The 19,183-nt window shown below is 37.0% G+C and overlaps 1 protein-coding gene across 1 annotated transcript in view; it reads left to right on the top strand.

Moving 5' to 3' along the window:
- Nucleotides 1–19,183, top strand: part of CACNA1D (calcium voltage-gated channel subunit alpha1 D) — a 171,051-nt gene that overhangs the window by 60,397 nt on the left and 91,471 nt on the right. Inside the window, exons 4-7 of the mRNA XM_041461251.1 lie at nucleotides 1,977–2,116; nucleotides 5,867–6,009; nucleotides 7,399–7,551; nucleotides 8,389–8,585. Of these exons, the coding sequence (XP_041317185.1) occupies nucleotides 1,977–2,116; nucleotides 5,867–6,009; nucleotides 7,399–7,551; nucleotides 8,389–8,585 (633 nt within the window). The remainder of the gene's footprint in view (nucleotides 1–1,976; nucleotides 2,117–5,866; nucleotides 6,010–7,398; nucleotides 7,552–8,388; nucleotides 8,586–19,183) is intronic.

The raw sequence follows: 19,183 nt of genomic DNA, 5'->3' as shown, positions 1-19,183 counted from the left end.
TTTAACTAGTATGATTTTGATCTATATTTTGCCCATGGCAAATGACAACAGTAATATTTTTCTCTTCCTTATGTTTTCCTACATTATTTATCTTCCTATAACTTAGCTGCAAATTTAGTTGTATGCAGGGAGACAGAAATAGCTGTTATGGTGGAATGTGTATGTGGTAGGATTTGTTGTATTTAAGCATTTCTGAGTGTGTTTCTCAGGAATGCTGGTAATTCATATTATTATCATCTCAGTATTGCTCTCTAGCCAAAGAGATCTGATGGATTTTGGTGCACAAGACATTCACATTTCTTGTGTGAGGACACTTCACTCTTGTTATCTAGCACCTGACCTGGCTGACTGGTGATAAATCAATGGGTAAGTGGAAGGGACAATTTTGAAAGGAATATTAGGAAGTTTGAGGAGAAGGAGGTTTTACTGGAGCTTCCATTGGTTTCACTGGGTGGAAGATCTCACCCAAAATGGAAGATAGCTGAGGAGCCTTGGATGAAGCTTCACCGTGTCCATGAAGTGTACTCAAAAGAGGGGAAAAGGCAGGGGTACAGGACTGAGCTGAGCAGGAGGTGAGATCCAGGAATCCTGGCTTTGCAGTGAGAGTGCCTGACGTGCCCCAGTGATCCCAGGGAGCTGCTTGCTGCAGGTGAAGGTCTGGAGAGGAGTTTACTGACCAGCCTGGACCCCTGTTAACTCACCAGTGTCAGATTTATAAATGGAAATACCACATCCTACACGTAACCATCCTAAATGGCCTCTTTGGCAGGAAAAGGAATCTAGCTGCCCAAATTAAAGATTTGCACATAAGAATATCAGGATCTTTGTTTAAGTTGCAAATGATTAAGGTTTGGTTTTATCTTTGGTTGTGTATGAAAGTGCCAAGCTGTGTGATGAAAAAGGAATGTGTATTTTTCTGTGTAACAAAAAAGGATAATGTATTTTTGCATGTAATGTTGGTGTTCTATTTGAGTAATGATAGTAGAAGACGGTAATCCTGACTGAGCAGTTACAGTCATGTAATTAACCTTATATGTGATAAATGGGCAACATCATGTGTTCCTGAACAAGTTTGAAAAATGAATCATACTCTTTGTGCATTTTATTCTTGGCTGTAATATTTGAGTAGCAAAAGAAAACTAAACAAAATGTTATAGAAAATAATAAAATGATCACGTCTGAAGGTAAAAAGAACAGTTGTTCTGTTTTGATAGCGGTGACTTCTTCAATTGGCCAAGTCAAGCATGCTAATAATATTTTTGGGGGTTTCTTCTTTCTAGAGTATCTAGCTACCTAAGAAAAGATATTCAGTATATAGCTCTGAAATAAAAGTTTTGGTAAAATGCAGAAACTGATAACATTTTAAAAACCCATTAAATCTGATGTTGGAATTTCAATGATACGAGGTGGTGGTACAGTACCATAAAATTTCTTCAAACACAATAGGGTATTTTAAAGAAATTCTGATGGTGTGGAAGGGAGAATAAGCCAATGCAAGCTTCCATATCAAGATAAAAAAGTTGTGTAAAAGTGTAAAGTGTGTGCAAGACAGTGTAAAATTAAATATTCAACAATTAAAACTTTTTTAATAGTGAAAGGAAGTATACCACTGCTTACTTTCAAGGATATTTCCAGGGCTCTGTTCTACAGCATTTTCTGGTTATAATGAGTGCAGAGAATCCTATTGACCTGGATGGGACTCTGTTTAAGCAAAGGTACAGTATGTTTGCACGTTTGCAGAAACAGCTTTTTTTCCTCACAGAATGTGAAAACAAAAAAAATCTTGTGCAATTATGTAATTATAACCTTGTCAGTACAGTTATCATTAAGTGTTATGCAATTAAAACCTGTGAAATAAACTGCCATGAAGATATTTCCTTAGTCCTGATCAGTACCCACTTGTTGCAAATTGTCAACAGTAAAAAGAGCTGTTACATTCATTGGCTTTCATTGTACTTTTTTTTTGTCTTCCACAGGAAAAAGTAGAATATGCCTTCCTGATAATTTTTACAGTTGAAACATTTTTGAAGATTATAGCATATGGATTATTATTACACCCCAATGCATATGTTAGAAATGGATGGAATTTATTGGATTTTGTAATAGTAATAGTAGGGTAAGTAGCTTATCTTCCATTATAAAAATATTTAAACTTTTCTTTACAGTGTGGTAGGTATAGGCCTGTTTGGCTGTGAGTAGCAGCCTATGCTGGATTTCTTTATTTGGAGTAAAAGAATGAACTGAGTGAAAAAATGTTAAAAAGTTCTAAAATTTTCAGTGCTATCCATGGTTATAGACTGCATTGCATTTATAAGTTCCCAGGGAATTCTGAGTCCTGCTGGAGATTTCCAGAGTTGTTTTTCAGAAGCTTTTCCATCTGATTTTCTCAGGGTAAACTCCTGGTGTCTTTCCATATGTTGATCTCTTAAGGGCTGCACGTTGTTATTTAATGTATTTGTTTAACCCTTCTCTGCAGTCATGTGGAGTTCATCTGTTTCACAAAGACCTCTGGGAGGCCCCACATCTTTCAAAGTGGAGAACAGTTGTTGGGGAGACAGAATTAACAGTGCTTCCTTGATATTTCCAAAATCTGAGTACAATTGGGTGCTGCATGTCAGCCCCCAGATACAGATATGATTTTGATTTGCCTGGGGTTGAATGTATGTAAAAATGCTTTTTTTTTTTTTTTTTTTTTTTTCCCCCCGAGGGGGGGGAAGGGATTGCTTGGGCCTTATGCAGGTTCAGAGGAGTGGAACTTACATTATGCAATTATTGAGAAATGATTTTTGTGTCACCAACTCGATGTCAGTGCTTGTGCTACTTCATTAGATCCTGCCTTCAGCTATCTAGGGAATGAATCTTGAGATTTATATTCACCAATTTCCTAAATGTTATGGAGATTATGTTAAACAACTCTTTAACCTGTACTGTCAATTAATTTTGCTAAAAGTATACATTATCTAGAACATGGAGAGCATTATTCATGTTTAACTTTGTATGTTGTAGCAAACATTACCTTGGCTTGCAGTATGCAATTCTAATTTCATTTTAAAATTCAAACCATATCAAGGGTTGCCTGTATTTGAAAAGGCTCAGAAATTAGAGTGTGTGCTGCTTTTAACTTGTCACTGCATTAAGGGAAAGAAAGAATTGCTAAGTACAGGAATTTGTGGTGAAGCATTGTTAAATCTGGGGAAATACTGTGAATATAAGAATGCCTGATTTGTAGCTATTTGATCATAAGATACTAAATGTTACTGAGAAGGTTGTATTTGGGCCAGTCCTTTGGCATGCAGGCAGCTTTGGTCCAGGACTAAAATTTGTGTATAAATAGATCCTTCATCTTTTGGTCCAGGTATATTTGTGTATAAATTTGTGTATAAATAGATCCTTCATCAGGTCAGGTCATTCTCAACAGATTGGTCCCTGTGCCTGAAGGGGAAGCTTGGTGGGCAGGTTGGAGACTGCCACACACGAGCTCTGCTCCCTTGCCAAGCACTCACTTGAATAGACCTCTTCCTTTTTGTCAAGTGACCACAGAGTTACAGTAACCCTGGAGCAGTCTAATTAACATGACCTCTATCTTTGGCTGTGTCCTAAATACATGATAACTAAAAAATTTTCCACTAATTCCTAAAACACTCATTATTGGAGGCTAAATGGAGTTAGGTCAAACGCTCACACTGAATTTGTTGAAAATACGAATGAAAAAGGACTACATCTTATCAAATGCCTAAAATATCACACTAAGTCCTAAGTCAAATCCAAAAGTTTGGAATATAAACTCTTGTGCAGGTTGTCAGCAGCCTACCTGTAAGACAAGGTGGACCTTTCCTAACATGTCACACACTGACAAAATTGTGAGCAAGATTTTTGCTCTTTCAGTAAGAGAACAACCTGCATGATTTAGCAAGCAGGAGTCCCATTTATTTAATTAATACATAGTAATGCAGTGAAAAATTGATTTTCATATATAACCCAAGGTGGATATGGAATCACTTCTGGATTGATTCTATTTGACTAGCTTCAATGGGAAATTTCATTAGGTATTCTAATAGCTTGAAAGAGCTGCCATGATGTCCTATATTGAATGTATTGAAATTTGCTTTCTCAGCAGGAACTGTAGCCAGTCCAATTCCATTAATCTTAATTATACCTAAAGAAATCTCTACAAGCAAAAGAGAAACACATATAGAGTTGTTTTTGAAATCTTTAAACTCTGGTAAACTGTAGAGGAATATTAATGTAAATTTCAATAAAGAAGATCAATAGTTCTATATCTTAATGGCTTTTTAGGAATGACATATGTCCTGGTTTCAGCTGGACAACATAAAATGACAGAGCTGTAGACAGAGCTGTGAATGTGATGCTTTCTACTCTTTGTCAGTTCTCTCTGTAACCCATCAGAGTATGAATTACTCTGAGTAGTCTGCTTACCTGCATGGTCTCTCACGTAATTTCCATTGATTTCTGTGGAAGAATAAGGTCCCAGCAGAGAAAGCTTTCACAGCACCTGCCTATGCCCTTTAATTTCCTGAATGTTGTATGAACTGACAGGCTGAAAGGTTCTCTGAATTCAGGACTTGATTCAGAAGCCTTTCTAATAAGGTCTGTCTTTAGAGCACAAATAGTCACTCTTAAAATCACTGAGGTGCTGGTTTTCCTGCAATTATGCTTCCATTAAATTCTAGGGCTGAATCAGGACCTGGTATTGGATGTCTGGATTTGTGGAAGAGTTTGTGGGCTGCTGATGTTCCCTGTAACATCTGTAGAGTCTTTGGGGCTGAGTTTTTCTCTGGAGCAGAGCAAAGCAGTCTAGGGATGGGTATTGACTGATGTGGGTCAGCTGCTTACTGGGGGAGGGTAAAGCCTTCAATAATCTAGTTTAGGCACCCTATTAAATAATATATGATTTCAGGCAACTATCCAGTGTGACAGAATTCTAAACCAGAGTTGTGAAAAATTTTCATGCCCAAACCAAAACCCTGCACATTTCAGGCATCCTTTACAAGTGTGAAACATTTCTCATGATTGCAAAACTCTATTAACTTGATAATCCTTTCAGCAGAAGTGCAGCTCTGCAACTATTGAGCTACAGTCTCTGTGCAAAGGATAACACAGTTTGTGTGGTCTAGTGGCAGTCTAGAAACCCGTGCATCTGAGGTGGAGCTCCAAACTAAAATAAACCTAAGATTAATTTGGATTTCAAGAGCATGCATCACTTTAAATTGCTGCTAAAAGTGGGAAAACAAAATAAAAGTCGTGTCTTGCAAACTGTTGTAATGAATGACTAATTCATTTCTGCAGGGAAAAAATACAATATAATAAATGAGCCATCTGGGAATATATTTTTTCTCAGAGGTATTATGTGTAAGAAACAAATCTTTTTGGTGTTACTAAATGGTGAACTCTAATTATTTTAAAAATATTTAGTTTCTGCTGAGTGTATATAGAATATTGTACTGCTGTGCCATGTGAAGTTCATATATTCCACCAAAATTAAACCAGATGGTTTTAGTTATTATCTATTTCTTCTTCTAAAGGGAAGATTAATTCTCCAAATGTTAAAGCTAAAATGTTTGAACAAAAGTGGCAAAGTAGCTTCATTTATTTAAAAATAGCAAACTGTGTATATAAGCTGAATGCTAAATTATTGGAAACTGTGTGATCCTCATTCTCTAGAGGGATTATAAAGTCTTGCACTTCTTAGGTCTGTCTGTCATGATTTAACGTGTAAGTATACCTCTCAGTTTGACATCTGAACAGCTTTGCAGAATGATCTGCAGTTCAGCTAATTTCCAAAGTAATATCTTTGGCTGCGTGGTAAACGGATAGTGGTGACCTTACCTTTCATCTCATTTTCTAGATTATTTAGTGTAATATTGGAACAATTAACCAAAGAAACAGACGGTGGCAGCCACTCAGGTGGCAAACCTGGTGGCTTTGATGTCAAAGCCCTAAGAGCCTTTCGTGTACTGCGACCTCTCCGACTCGTATCAGGAGTGCCCAGTAAGCTCTGCTCTCTATTTCATTGCAATCAGGGATGGGACTGCTCTCACCATTGAACTGTCTTCTTCCAGGCACTACAGAAATGAGATGGGATGAAGCTGGGTTTTTGTTATCTGGCTGTGTATATAAAGTGAATTTCAAGATGAGTGATACCCTATTTCAAGCTGAACAAGGGATTGTGATTTCAGTCAGTGTATGATCTCCTTACACAGTTCAATAAGCAGACAGGGGAATACACTTCTTTTTTAGAAGCTTTGTATAAAAGTAAATTGCATGTTAAAATGCAAATACATCAGAAAATAAAATTGAGTTTTTTTGGTTTTTTTTTTTTTAATTCTAAACTTCTGCATCTGAAAGTGTAGGTGGTCTTAAAATAGTTTATATGTTGGTAAGTGTATGCCAGAGCACATTACACATTTTGTGTTTCCTGCCCCCTCCAATGCACATGAATGCCTTCTGTTTATCTCAGCAGAGCTAACAGACAAATTAGGAAACTTAAAAGTAGAACAATATTGTTTAAGAAAGCAATTTAATTTTCTGATATTCCCTGTTTTCTTTGAATGCTTTATTAATTATTGAAGCTATTTGGGCTATACGAGGTTCACGACTTCCAGTTCAGTTCTTTCCAAGGCATTCAAAGGAAGAAAGCTAATTCTGTGTTTAATATATTGTGGACTGTTACATGGAAATGACTGACTTTTGGTAAAAGGGCTTCAGTGAGGACAGAAGCAGTCCTATGAAATGTCAGTGAGGAAGTCTATCAAATTAAAGAAAAGGCATTTTTTATTCTCATTGGTACTGTGGCAGCTTCATTAGTCTGGGGTTAGATCATTTTGGTAAAGCCAAAAGGTGGATAAATATTTAATTGCAAAAAAATAAAATAGAGCAGTTTTGAAAGGGATAAATGATGAATAAGTTTGTTCAGATTAAAAATGAGTTTTCCCAGTTGACTATATTTTTCTCCCAGAGTAAGAAGACTGTTTTACAATTGACTGAGTGCACATTTTCTCAGAACTTGCCACAAAGTTTTTGTTTTGGCACTGAACTTCAAGGTCATATAAAATGACTTGCAGGCACACACTGACTAAGTGCCCTTCCTTTAGAAAAACCCCCACAGATTCTTGTGACACATTTCAAGCACTGACTTCTATGATATAAACTTAATTTACAGAGGAACTAATTAAACAGAAAGTTTTAGATTTTCATGAAGATTTTTATGTTAATGAAACATTTTGTGGTTCTGGGTAATAAATGTTTTAAAAAAATCTGATTTTCTCTGTGTGTCTGTATCATTAAATCCTAATAATGTGTAATTATATGAAATTTGATAGAGTAAGACACAGAAATATGGTTCATATCTTGCATCCTCTTTTTTTTTTTTTTTTTTAGGTTTACAAGTTGTCCTGAACTCCATTATAAAAGCCATGGTTCCCCTCCTCCATATTGCCCTTTTGGTATTGTTTGTAATCATAATCTATGCTATTATAGGATTGGAACTTTTTATTGGAAAAATGCACAAATCTTGTTTTCTTATTGATTCAGGTAAGTCTTTAAACTGTTGATTAAATAAGGGTTTGATGATGTTTTCTTTTTAATCTGTGAGATTTCAGTTTGAAGTAGAACTAGGGGCCAAAGCACTTAAGCTGTTGTTTACCTCAGTTTACACTGGTTCACAATTTTAGGTACAGTGCATTAAATGAAAAAATCCTCAATACCAAAGTCACCAAAAAAATCAAACTAGTTAGAGACTAGACCGTGCTCTGAATAGGTTTTCATTTCTGATATGTGTAGCTTAAATATCAGTAGTGAAGAAAATAAGGGTGACTACCTATAAGGGACAAATCCAGCTTGTGGCAGTGTGGTGGTGGCAGTTCTGAAATGAGTGAAGACAGAAAACAGTGCTCTTCCATCCAGGTGAGATAATGAAATGGAAGTGCGAGTTGTGGGAGAACTTTGAAAGGGTGAAACCATCTTACCTGATGGTTAAAGGTGCTTTTCTTTGAGCTAAGGAATGAAGACAGCTCTGTATAGGAATTAGATCCTTTTTTCCTTAGTGGTCCATGTGTTGGTGTGAAGTGCCATGAAGTGAAGTAGCAGCAGAGAAGAGGAAAGGAAAAATCAGCATGAGGACCTTCTAAATGATGTATTGTTACATTGTGCTTCTTCCCACTGCTTAATTATTTTTATTAACCTATTCTTGAGGTTGTAAGGTCCAGATCTGAGTGAGAAAGCTCTAAAAGCTCCAAAGCTCTGATGTGCTGCCTTTCTCATCTTGAAATCCAGAGTTATCTCACATCAGCGTTGGTATTTCCTCACGGGAAGTGGTCACTCATGAAAGCTTGTGGACTCAGAGCTGTGATTTCTTTGCTCCTTTTCCAGATATACTAGTTGAAGATGATCCAGCACCTTGTGCATTCTCAGGGAATGGCCGTCAGTGCGTCATGAACGGCACCGAATGTAAGGGTGGATGGGTTGGACCCAACGGAGGCATAACCAACTTTGACAACTTTGCATTTGCAATGCTGACTGTGTTCCAGTGTATAACCATGGAGGGCTGGACTGATGTGCTGTACTGGGTGAGTTCATAAATCAGTGAGCTTTGTGTGCTTTTAAACAAGCTTCTCTGTTCTAGTGGGCATTGAGCTGTGTTTCACAGCACCATCAACAGGAAATCTTGGTGAGTTTTGTAGGAGACAAGCTCAGCTGCATACTTGTTTCAGTCACAGCCTGTTACTGGATTCCTCAGGCTAAAAGGATATTTTAGAAACAATTTATTCATTGCTTATTTGAGGTTTTTTTTTTGCCTGTTCCATTTGGATAAATGTAAAAGTACATTTATGTCCTTCGGACTAGCATTTTTTTGTGTGAGCCTACAGATATTAAGTATGTCTTCACTGATTAGGCTTAAGAGTTCTCTTTTTGCAGTATTTGTGCAGAATTTTTCACAATGTTAACATAAATTAGAACAAAGCAAGCTCTCAACTGACACTGCTTGCCATGGGGACTGAAAATCATATTAACCATTCAGAAACTACAGATTTGCAGGAAGTATGGCCCTGATATCATCTCCATGGAAGCAGCAAAAGGTATTCAAAAACTCACTAAATCCTCACATTTAAATGCTCCTTTGGTGTAAGGTATGGTGCTTCCAGAGCCTTGCAACATCTACAGTCAGCTGGACACAGACTGGGAAACTGAAGGATAGAGGAAAATGAACAGACAGATTTTCCTACAGCTGCTGAACATCATTGAGAACACTCTGTACTCCGTGGTACTCAGCAGTGAGTCTTTGCAGCTATTAGGACCTTATTAAAAACCACAATTCTAACAGTTCAGATGTTAGAAAATATGTATGGAAGAATGAACACAATTACTGGTAAGGATCATTGTTAGCAAGCTGTTAAAAAGGATTATCTCAGGGAGTATCTTAGTGGAACTTTAGGTGTTGTTGCTGAGAACAGCTCTCTTTGTGAGTGTGTTGGTCAGGCCAAGTGGGATTATCTACTAATAGTGCATTGGTTGTGGAGTACTGGATGCATTTAAAAATGTGGTATTACCTAGTTAATGACCACATGATTTTATGTGAAATCAAGGTGAAATAATCTGTTGCTAAAACAAATAACACAGAGTGTAGTCTCAGATAAAACCTGTGATACTGAAGTATAGAATATGGACATGTTTTTAAGACAATATCACTCTTAAAGATAATTAAGATGTTAAAATGATATTCCTTTAGGATTGAAAGACAAAAAAAAAAAAGGCAGCTATGGATATCTTCTTCCACTGTCTGTTATCAGTTACAAAACTAGCTAGAAACACACAAACCTTCAAAACTAATGAGTAGCAATCATGTATGGCTACATATAGGCTATTGCATCATTTCCCATTGTAAAGGATTTTCAGTTTCTTGGAGTTTGCATTCCAGCTCTCCCTAATTTACCAGGAGACTATGTGAATGTAGAATTAGTATGTGCTTTATGGTTTGTGTTCATGGTGATGGCAATTATTTTAATTCTTCCTGAAAAGGAAAGGTGTGCCATGGTTATCTAGAAAAAAATTACACCTTTCATATCTTTTAAGGCAAAAGTATGCCCACATTTCAGGAGCTGATAATTCCTCCACCTTTTCTCAAAGGAAATGAATATAAAAGATTTGGAGAGTTTCTGTTTTTGGAACACAATTGTTACAGAACATATAGAAACAACTTGAGTGTCTCAGAATTAAATATTTTTTCCCCTGGGATTTGATGCCCTAATTAATCTGCTGCCCTTTAGAAACCTTTGCAGAGTCTCCAGTGACAGCAGAAAAAATTAAAATCATTGAGATAGGATGTTGAATATTTTCATGATCAGACAAAATGAAAAGTATAAGAAAATTATAAATGATTGATAACTGCATGAGTTGTTTTTGCTTCTTCCTCTGTAAAGAGTTTCCAATGTAGAAAGTATTTGCAGGTACACAGGTGTCATTTCTCATTTTATTACAAATGATACTGGGATCATTAGACAGTGAAGCAAATATTTATTGACCTAGTGAAATAGAATCGGAATCAGATATTCAGGTGGCTTTGGAATCTATCTTAACTGATGCCTATATAATTAAATTATAGCTTCAGATCCTTTCTATCTTATAGACCAACAAGTTACCCATTGTCAAACTGAAATTACTTGCTGAGGACAAGAGGAATAACAGTTTATATGTTTGAATATTATCACTGCATCAAGCTGAAGTAGATTTAGCTAAAAATTGGAAAAGATTTAATTTCATTTGAAAATTGTAAAAGCATTAGGGGAATACCAAATTGTAATAAAAGAATCTGAGGAAGCCATTTTAGCTCGATGTGCATGGGGTTTGTGGATTGCTTTTTGCTTAGAATTCTGTTATTAATACACAGACTGAATGAGTTTTATACAAAACAAATAAAACCAAACCCACAAATATTAGAAACTTTACAAAATTCTCATTTTTCATTTGGTCACTATGTGAACAGTGAAATGAACTTATGTATGCTTCTCTTGCTAGCTGGTGTAATGTGAGTGGGTGAAATCTGTGCAATATTTTGCATCGTGTTAAGTGGCATTCTGTCAGCAAGGATGACAGCTGAAAATGACAGCTTCCAACAGCCCTCACTGGCACAGCTTGTTATCACCTGGTTAATGACAGTAAACTGCTCTGAAAATTCTCCAAGCACCAATAATGATTTTTCTCTTGTGCATAACTTTTGTGAGTCGAGGCCTTGATTCTGCTGCTGCTGGGCACCCTTCAGGTCATGGTGGCCCACGTGGGCATCCTGCTGCTCACCAGTTTGCATCCCATCCCATCCCATCCCAATCATCTCCTACTGCATTTTAGTGTCTTAATCTGGCCTCTTCTCTCTAACTCACGTACAACTCACTGAATAGCAGGCATTGCATGGTTTATAAAAAAAACCAAACAATTGTGACTCCTTAGTGCCAGAGGTTTGAATTGAGAGGTTAGGGGGTGTTGTCCTTGTTCTCAGCAGCCAGTGCAGCACATGTGCTCCCAAATTGTGTTTGTGGCTGCTCATCTGTGTATGTTCTCCATTTCTATTGGGACCATGTTCATGGTCCTTTCTGTTTGCTCTGGAGCCCTCACTGGAGGTTTATGCTTTTAGTTCTGGATCCTGGTGCAGTCCTTGTTATCAGCCAAGTGGCAGCCCCTGTGTGCCCAAGTTTTTAATGCTCTGGCTCACATTCTAAAGCTGAGAGTGTAGTACACTCTGCCTCATTTCCAAAGTGTGCTAGCAAGCTCTCAGGAATTGCAGAACTTGAATCTGCATTTGCATATCTGGCTCCAGATTTTTCGCATGTCTTTGAAACATCTCAATGTATAATCTCTTAATGGCAAACATGTATTTTGTAAATTGCTTTTTATTTTTAGCTGCTTCACTTGATACCTGGGAGCACAGATAACAAGTAGTGACACTTGTTATCTTGCCAGCAAAACCCCCAATTTTCCCATGAGCACCAAAATGATCACATTTAATTATTCTTGTTTTCACCATAGTGAAGTTATCTTGACTTACTACACTTGAATAATCCAATTGTAGCTTGAATGAGAGATGGTCAGTGTCTCTGAGAAGCAAAGTACTTCATGAGATGGGCTGCCAGCACAGTTGCTTCAAAGATGGGACAAGTGTATTAGTGGCTACCGAATTTTACTAGGTCAATTTTATGGCCAGATACTGCATCACTAACTCCAATTTTAAAGCTCCCCAGTTCTCTAATACCTGTCTAGCACTGTTCAGATTGATCTGAAGATTTCTGACATTGAAGCACTCGAGCTAAAATTGCTGAATAATGGTACACTGATGTCTTAGATGGTTTTGCCTATTAATACACCTACTGATATGTTAAAAAGATATTCTCAAAAGGATTCTTGTTTAAAATACTCAGATCATTACTTGAAACGTCTAGGCAATCTAAAATATACCTAAAACTCATATAGGGTTTAAGGAAAGGGATGGCAGGTTTTTTAAAATATACCTTTTACTGATATGTCAACTTTAAAAAACTGTTAGTACTTTTTGCTAATAACATATATTATCATCAAAGAAATTCTTCATTGTTCCTCTGCTTTTGTAACAAAAAAGGGTGCAGTTGAGAACCTCTTTCCTGTTTAAGAAATTGAGCTTTAAATCCCCCAATATACTCCTTGAAACATCTTAGAACATCTGAAAAATTCCCTTATTTCTGTAACACAGACTGTTCAGGCTGCACTTCACTTCTGTGTAGGTCTACATGCACTTTTGCATATGTGCCTGCACAGCCAGTGTATTAATGTCAATCAGATCAGGTCAGGAGCTCAATCTCTACTCCTGACACCTTTTAGAGTTCTTCTATTCAAGTTTATTTAAGGGTAGGCTCAGATACAGTGTACTGGAAATCAGCTGATGTGCAGCCAGAGATATTTCCTAAACACAAGTGTTTTACAAATACATTATCACACAAGAAAACCCCTTGGCTTGTGCACAAAATGTATTAATAGGCTAGAAACAAAAAACTGCAAAATATGTTTCAAGTATTACCAAAACTGTCATCAGAGTGCTGACAAGGAGTCTCCTAAAAATACCCTTCCAAAAATATGACCAAGAGTCAAATAAGCAATAATAGTCTAGAACTTTGAATTGAATGATTTAATAAGCTAGTGGGAATCAGCTACTTAGGGTGATTTAAGCCATGTTAGTCCCATTCCACCTGCAGAAAGGGAGGCATGTTCCACCATCCAAACAATATTTGTCAGCAATGAATTTCAGCTTATTGTCTGAGAGAAGTCAAAGAATGCTTCACAGCTTTTTTTTCCATTTGTAAATCAGTTGCAAATATTTAGCAATGTTAAAAAACTGTGAGGAAACATGCCTGAAAAATCTTAAATAATACTTATTCCTGCCTTTTCCTCTTATGTACCTAGGGAAGGATTAGTGCTGTTCTGCTGGCATTGCTCAGCACCACTCACAGGTCATCTGAGGGAGGCTCTGGAGTGAAACAAGTCAGCTCATCCCCAAAGGCATCCATGTGCTGCCTGCACAGAGCTCCCAGCCTTCCATGACTACATGGCAGAAAGTTAACACATGATGTACAGCTGGAGACACAGTGGTAGAAATTTTGACTGACAGCATTAATATACTGCATAAATCTCCCTAAAGAGCCAGGGATTGCAGGCAGAATTTTTTCTGTTTGAGTGTTAACTACTTGAATCAGGTTTCATGTTAAAATCAAGATTAACCCCCCTCCTTGCCTTTTACATAATGATGTGTACTAATTGCCTTTTTATATTCTCTTGTTATTAAAAGCTCTGAATCATCCAGTTTTGGATTGCAAAAAGACAGGACTTAATTTCAGAAAGAGAAAAAAGGGAATGATCAAATTCAGACATGTAAACAGAACTACCAAGCCAAGGAATGTACAGATTAAAAGTTTGCATTAGGATCAAAAAGGATGTGACTTATATGTATCACACACACACACACACACACACACGTGTATATATATATATATATATATATATGATTATAGTATAATTTTTTTCCAATTAGCATCTTAACACAATGACCCCACTGGAGGAGGATTTTAAACTAACTCACAGGGAAATATCTTTCCCGTGAGGTGAACTTGATTGGCTTTGACAGGATATCTGGTATCTCAGCCTCAGCTGACTGCTGACCTGTACTGCAGTCATAGCGTGGAACTAATTTCTTGTCACAGATCATTGCAAATACTAAGAAGAACCTCTTATTTCTCCCCAGAAATTTTAAATAAAAAAACTGGGTCAAAACTGGATGGGAAATAGAGGCTAAACTTGGGGTAGTGCTAAGAATTCCACTAGTCTATCAGCTAGAGATTTTTTCAAAAACTTTGCCGCAAGAAGCCAACAATTATTTTATAACAACCCTAGTTCCCAGTCTGTCCCAGGGTAACAATTTAGTAGATAAATGTAGACCTACCTGAGTATTGAGGTTTTGCTTGTTGGTGCTACATAAAGTAAGGTAGCAATGTTATATAATCTATCTAAAGAGTAAATGCATTGTACTTTTATTTTTTGTGTCCAGTATATGGCAAATATTAAACACATCCAATTTTTTTATAATGTATGGTGTATATATATAGATGGAATAGCAGATCCCAAAAGAAAGAAGGTGTTTAGTACAGAGCACCTGTGTAGATATTATAACTTCTCATTTTCATACATGATAGCTAATCATTTAAAAAATAAACACATTGTTGATCACATTTATTATTTAATTTTAGTAGTTTTTTGAGCCCTTAGATTTAACAAGCCAAATCTATGCATTGATTTTATAAATTTTTTGTGAAATTAGTTTGGGCAATACAGGTAAGTACGTACAAGCACTAACAAATTCTTAATCTGAAATTAACGTACTGCTACTCATTAGAGGAGTCCAACACTTGGATTTTGTTATATCTGGAATACAGTCTTGTTAAACCTGGTAGTGCTCAACAGCAAACCTTCTCTGGGTCACTGTTTTGTAGAGGCAGCACTGTTCATGTTCTGTCCATCTGCTCTGCAGATTAAGCAGGGATGCATAATTATCTGAAAAAGATAAAACAATTTCTTAACAGTCACGTTTGACATCTTGGCTTTCCTTGGAACAATTAACTTGATTTCTGCCCAGCCCCTCCTCCCAGTTAATGACAGTAAGCTGATTAATGGAATGCCACAGACAGGAATTAGCTAAAATAGTATTAGATACAATTCAGTGTCTGAATGAAAGACCTGCATCTAAACTCATTTCCAAACAGTCATAGTAAACATTTATAAACAATCTTGTTTCGAAGAGTAAATGCTTTATGGGAATACAAAAATTTTATAATTCATTTGCTAAGATTGGATGAAACCAACAGAAGGAAGAAAATGAGGTCTGTTCAGCTTGCTCAAATTCATTAAGCTGAAGCAGCGTCTTCCAAGTTGAGGTTTATCTTGAGAGGATCACTTATATGTGTCCTGTATGCAATTGCACAGTACAATTTACATGCAGAAGACAGAGTCCAAATTTAAGAGGTAATTAAGCAATTATGAGGCTCTCTAGGTCCTGTGACAATTTTACACTGCTCAATGGGATCTCTTTCTCTGTAGGCCTGTCTTGCTGCCTGTGCCGTGGAACTCTCATTTTCCAGGTGTTGCTGAGCTGAATCCTTAACAAAGGGTGATCTCAGTGCATCTCCATGTTCTGTGTCAGAAGCACAACAAAGTGCTGAGTCCAGCCAGGACAGTGCCTGGGAAATCAGTGCTTTGACTCCAGAACACGGAATATAAAATTCCATGCTTTTATAAATCAACCTGGAGGGTGCTGTGCTTCAAGCACAGCCAGTTTTAAGTCAGCTTAACTGACTTCAGCCAAACTTAACTCCAATTCAGCCAAGAATATCTCAGGACACAACCTTTGAAGCCAGGCAGCTTTGAAGACCTCTCTGGTGTGCTCTTCACTGGGTAGAATAAATAGCCTGATCTGGGGTTTTGTGAACCTCCTTTCCAGGCTTCCAAGAATGCAGGGATAGTCCCACTTCATAAAATACTGATGTCTGCAGAAGTTTTACACCTGTCAAGAGCCTGAGTTTGTCAGTCTGAACAATTTTTAAGCTGATGAGGCAGATTACAGTTAGCACAAAGTAAACCCACCAGTTGGGTGGGTTTGTGTCTGTTGGCATGTTATGAAAAGAGGAAGGTAAAATTAAAACCCAAGGAAGCTAAGAAATTCAACAAATTTAAGAGAGTTTGAAACACTGTGGAAAATCAAAATAGGTTCGTGTATCAGTACATTGTATCTCTAATGCTACAAATGCAGAGTTAGAGGTTTTATCATTAACCCCAGAGAGAACTCATATTGATTGCAAATTGAGTTTCTGACAATTTTTCAATAAAAGAATACCAGGTGTACAGAAAAGTTAAGATCTTGATTTGCATGCAATTGCATACGAGGATTTTACTCACAATTACCATAGATAGGTATAAATAATATTTTAATGATTTCTAATTGATGTCTTAGGTTGAAGTTTGCCATCTGCTGCTGTGTAATACAAAGGGTTATACCTGCAGTAAATGTGACTTTTCCCCCTTTTTCACTTCAGTCTTGGTCTCTGATAATTTATGCTGTGTTACAATGATAGTTGACTCCCACTGCAGCACAGCTCACAAGATCCAAATGCCACTTGAAGCAATTTCAGACTGTATCAAGTTTGTCCAGTCAGCTCAAGATAATGCTTCAAGATTGCAGACTCACCAACATATATGGATAAACATAAAGAGCCAAATAAATAATGTGTGGTGCAAATCCACTGTTATGGTGAAGCAGAACGAAGGGATTTGAAGAAACCTTTGTCCTTCATATTGTCCATTATCTCATCTGCCCTCTAGTTGATGTGATGGACAAACTGCTGAGAACTGGCATTGAAATAGTAAGACTACACTTTTAAAAAGACAAAGGGCAAGAAGGATGGTGCTTGGTGGTGTCCTTGCCATAGGTGTTTGGAAGGCTAAAAGCCTCATGGCCTCAAAAAGACAGAAAGAGTCCATTGAGAGCCATTGAATATGACACCTCCTTTGGCGTCCTGAGCCACAGGGCAGGAGACTCTTGCAAGACAAGAGCTTTTGCTGAGGATTTCAGATGTGAGATCTCCTTGAACTCCTGGTGTTACTTTAGCACATCTTCTGAAATTTGTGACTTTAACTCATTCTGCACTTTGGGTGAGAAGTCAGCATGAATCCCTTCAAATGACTATATCTTGGTTTTCAGGATGGAGATTTTCCTATTCTCATATATTAACCAAGCTCTGTCTCTGTTTTTAATCAGAAGGCAAATCTATTCCTTTAATCTTTCTTTAATTGGAAGTTCTGGAAAATGCCATTTGACATGCATGAGATGAGGAGCAAAGTTTTCCAAAAGGAGACGACTTCTTTCTGTACTTTGATCTCCTGTATTAATGCAATCTGAAATATTATTTCATGAATAGAAATTACAATGCATTACTTGATTAGGGTTTAATTGTATCTAGAATTACATGGTGAAGTTGTTGAGTAGTTTTTCGGAATTCAATCTTAGATTTGTTCCAAGGTGTTCTGCTAGGTTCAGGTGTTCCTGAGTTAAGGAATGCTTTTGAAATAGTTCAGCATCTGCCCAAAGTGAAGCATTTATTCTAGTACTGGTTAGCTGCAGTTGCCAATTTTTGCTTCACAAAGCGTTAGTCCTAGATAGATTAGCCTAAAATATTGGGCTTGAAATCCAGCTGCATAAATGAGAAAGAATTTTTAAAAAATGTTTTATTCACATTAAAAAGTGAATACAAATCCCAGCTGCTCATACTAACAGAACCTCTGGGACAGAGCATGAGAGTTTCAGCTTTGCTCCTGGGTAACTAAGTTAAGAGTGCCTGGCTGCCTGAAAATGTTCTTTTTATGAGCAAAAGCAGAGCATGGAGTTGTGTTGCAGTGACTGCCAGAGCTCTGTTTTTTGAGCTCTGCTCAAAGTAAAATTGCAAATATTAATCTCTCAGGTTTTTCAAAATGATACATAGCAGAAAAATGTTGGCACCAATACCAGATGAATTTATGTCTACACTCTGAGCTCTGGTGACTTGGAAACAACTGTCTGCTAATTGTATAGTTGTTAGATGTAAAATGCATTCAGATGTATTTGAAATTTAATTAAAATGTTTGCTCTGATCAAATTGCTAGAAAAACACTTGACCTGTATGGTATGAGTCAGGGCTGTGAAGCAAACTAATATCTAACGTAATAAAATAATTATGAGTATACTTTAAAAAAAAAAAAAACATTGAGTAAATAGTACTCTTAAAACATAAGGTCAGATGCCTATGCTTGAAAGAAAGGGATCATCCTGAATCCTGCAAAGGGCAGCATCCACTGGGATGAAGCAGAAATTCAGTCTGGGCAATGGGGATGTTCTACTCATTAACTTTGGGGCTTCATTGCTGAAACCTCTCAAATGCAGGGGAATCGCTTTGACAGAATGGGTGTCGGTGATAAAACCCAAAACTTCACAGCCACTGTCCTTAACAGAGGCCTCTGATGTGCCAAGGGTTGCTGAATGCTTTGCCCAGGAAAGTAGTAGGTAGGTGTAATGGCAGCATTGTGAAAGACTTTCCCATATGAATATTGCAGAACTGAACGATGAAAGCTTGGGATCTCTTGAAGGTAATGAAGCCAATCTTGCTGAATGGCTATAACCCTTGTTTATTTTAATTTCTCCAAAATACAGTTTTATTGGAAGAGGAAAAATCCCAAATCCAATATGTATTTTCAAATTTTCTTTCTTTTTTTTGTAGCAAGCGTAATTATAAGTTACTTTTCAGTACCTTAGTTCAATTAAAAAAGCATTTTAAAGGATGATACACAGACTCTTTTAAAAGGTGCATGAAGAAGCTGTGTAAACTTGTCTCCTTTGGTTGCTTGGGAGGTTAGTTTACTTTAGTAAGCATAAACTGATGCTATCACAGATCACCATGGAAGAGAAGTGCCTGTGGGCCTTAACCTGCAAAGACTTAATGCTTCTGTCTAACCATCCACAGGGCACCCTTGCAGAAACTGAGATTATAATGTTTAATTAAAAGACAGGGCAAAAAATAAAAGTAGTAATTTTGGAAAATGTTTGTTCCCATCTTTAGTGGGTTATTGCAAC

Source organism: Pyrgilauda ruficollis, unplaced genomic scaffold (assembly GCF_017590135.1).
Source record: "Pyrgilauda ruficollis isolate IOZ18807 unplaced genomic scaffold, ASM1759013v1 scaffold10, whole genome shotgun sequence".
NCBI classification, from domain to species: domain Eukaryota; kingdom Metazoa; phylum Chordata; class Aves; order Passeriformes; family Passeridae; genus Pyrgilauda; species Pyrgilauda ruficollis.
The sequence above is the reverse complement of the archived record's forward strand: the minus strand, read 5'-3'. Positions and strand labels throughout refer to the sequence as shown.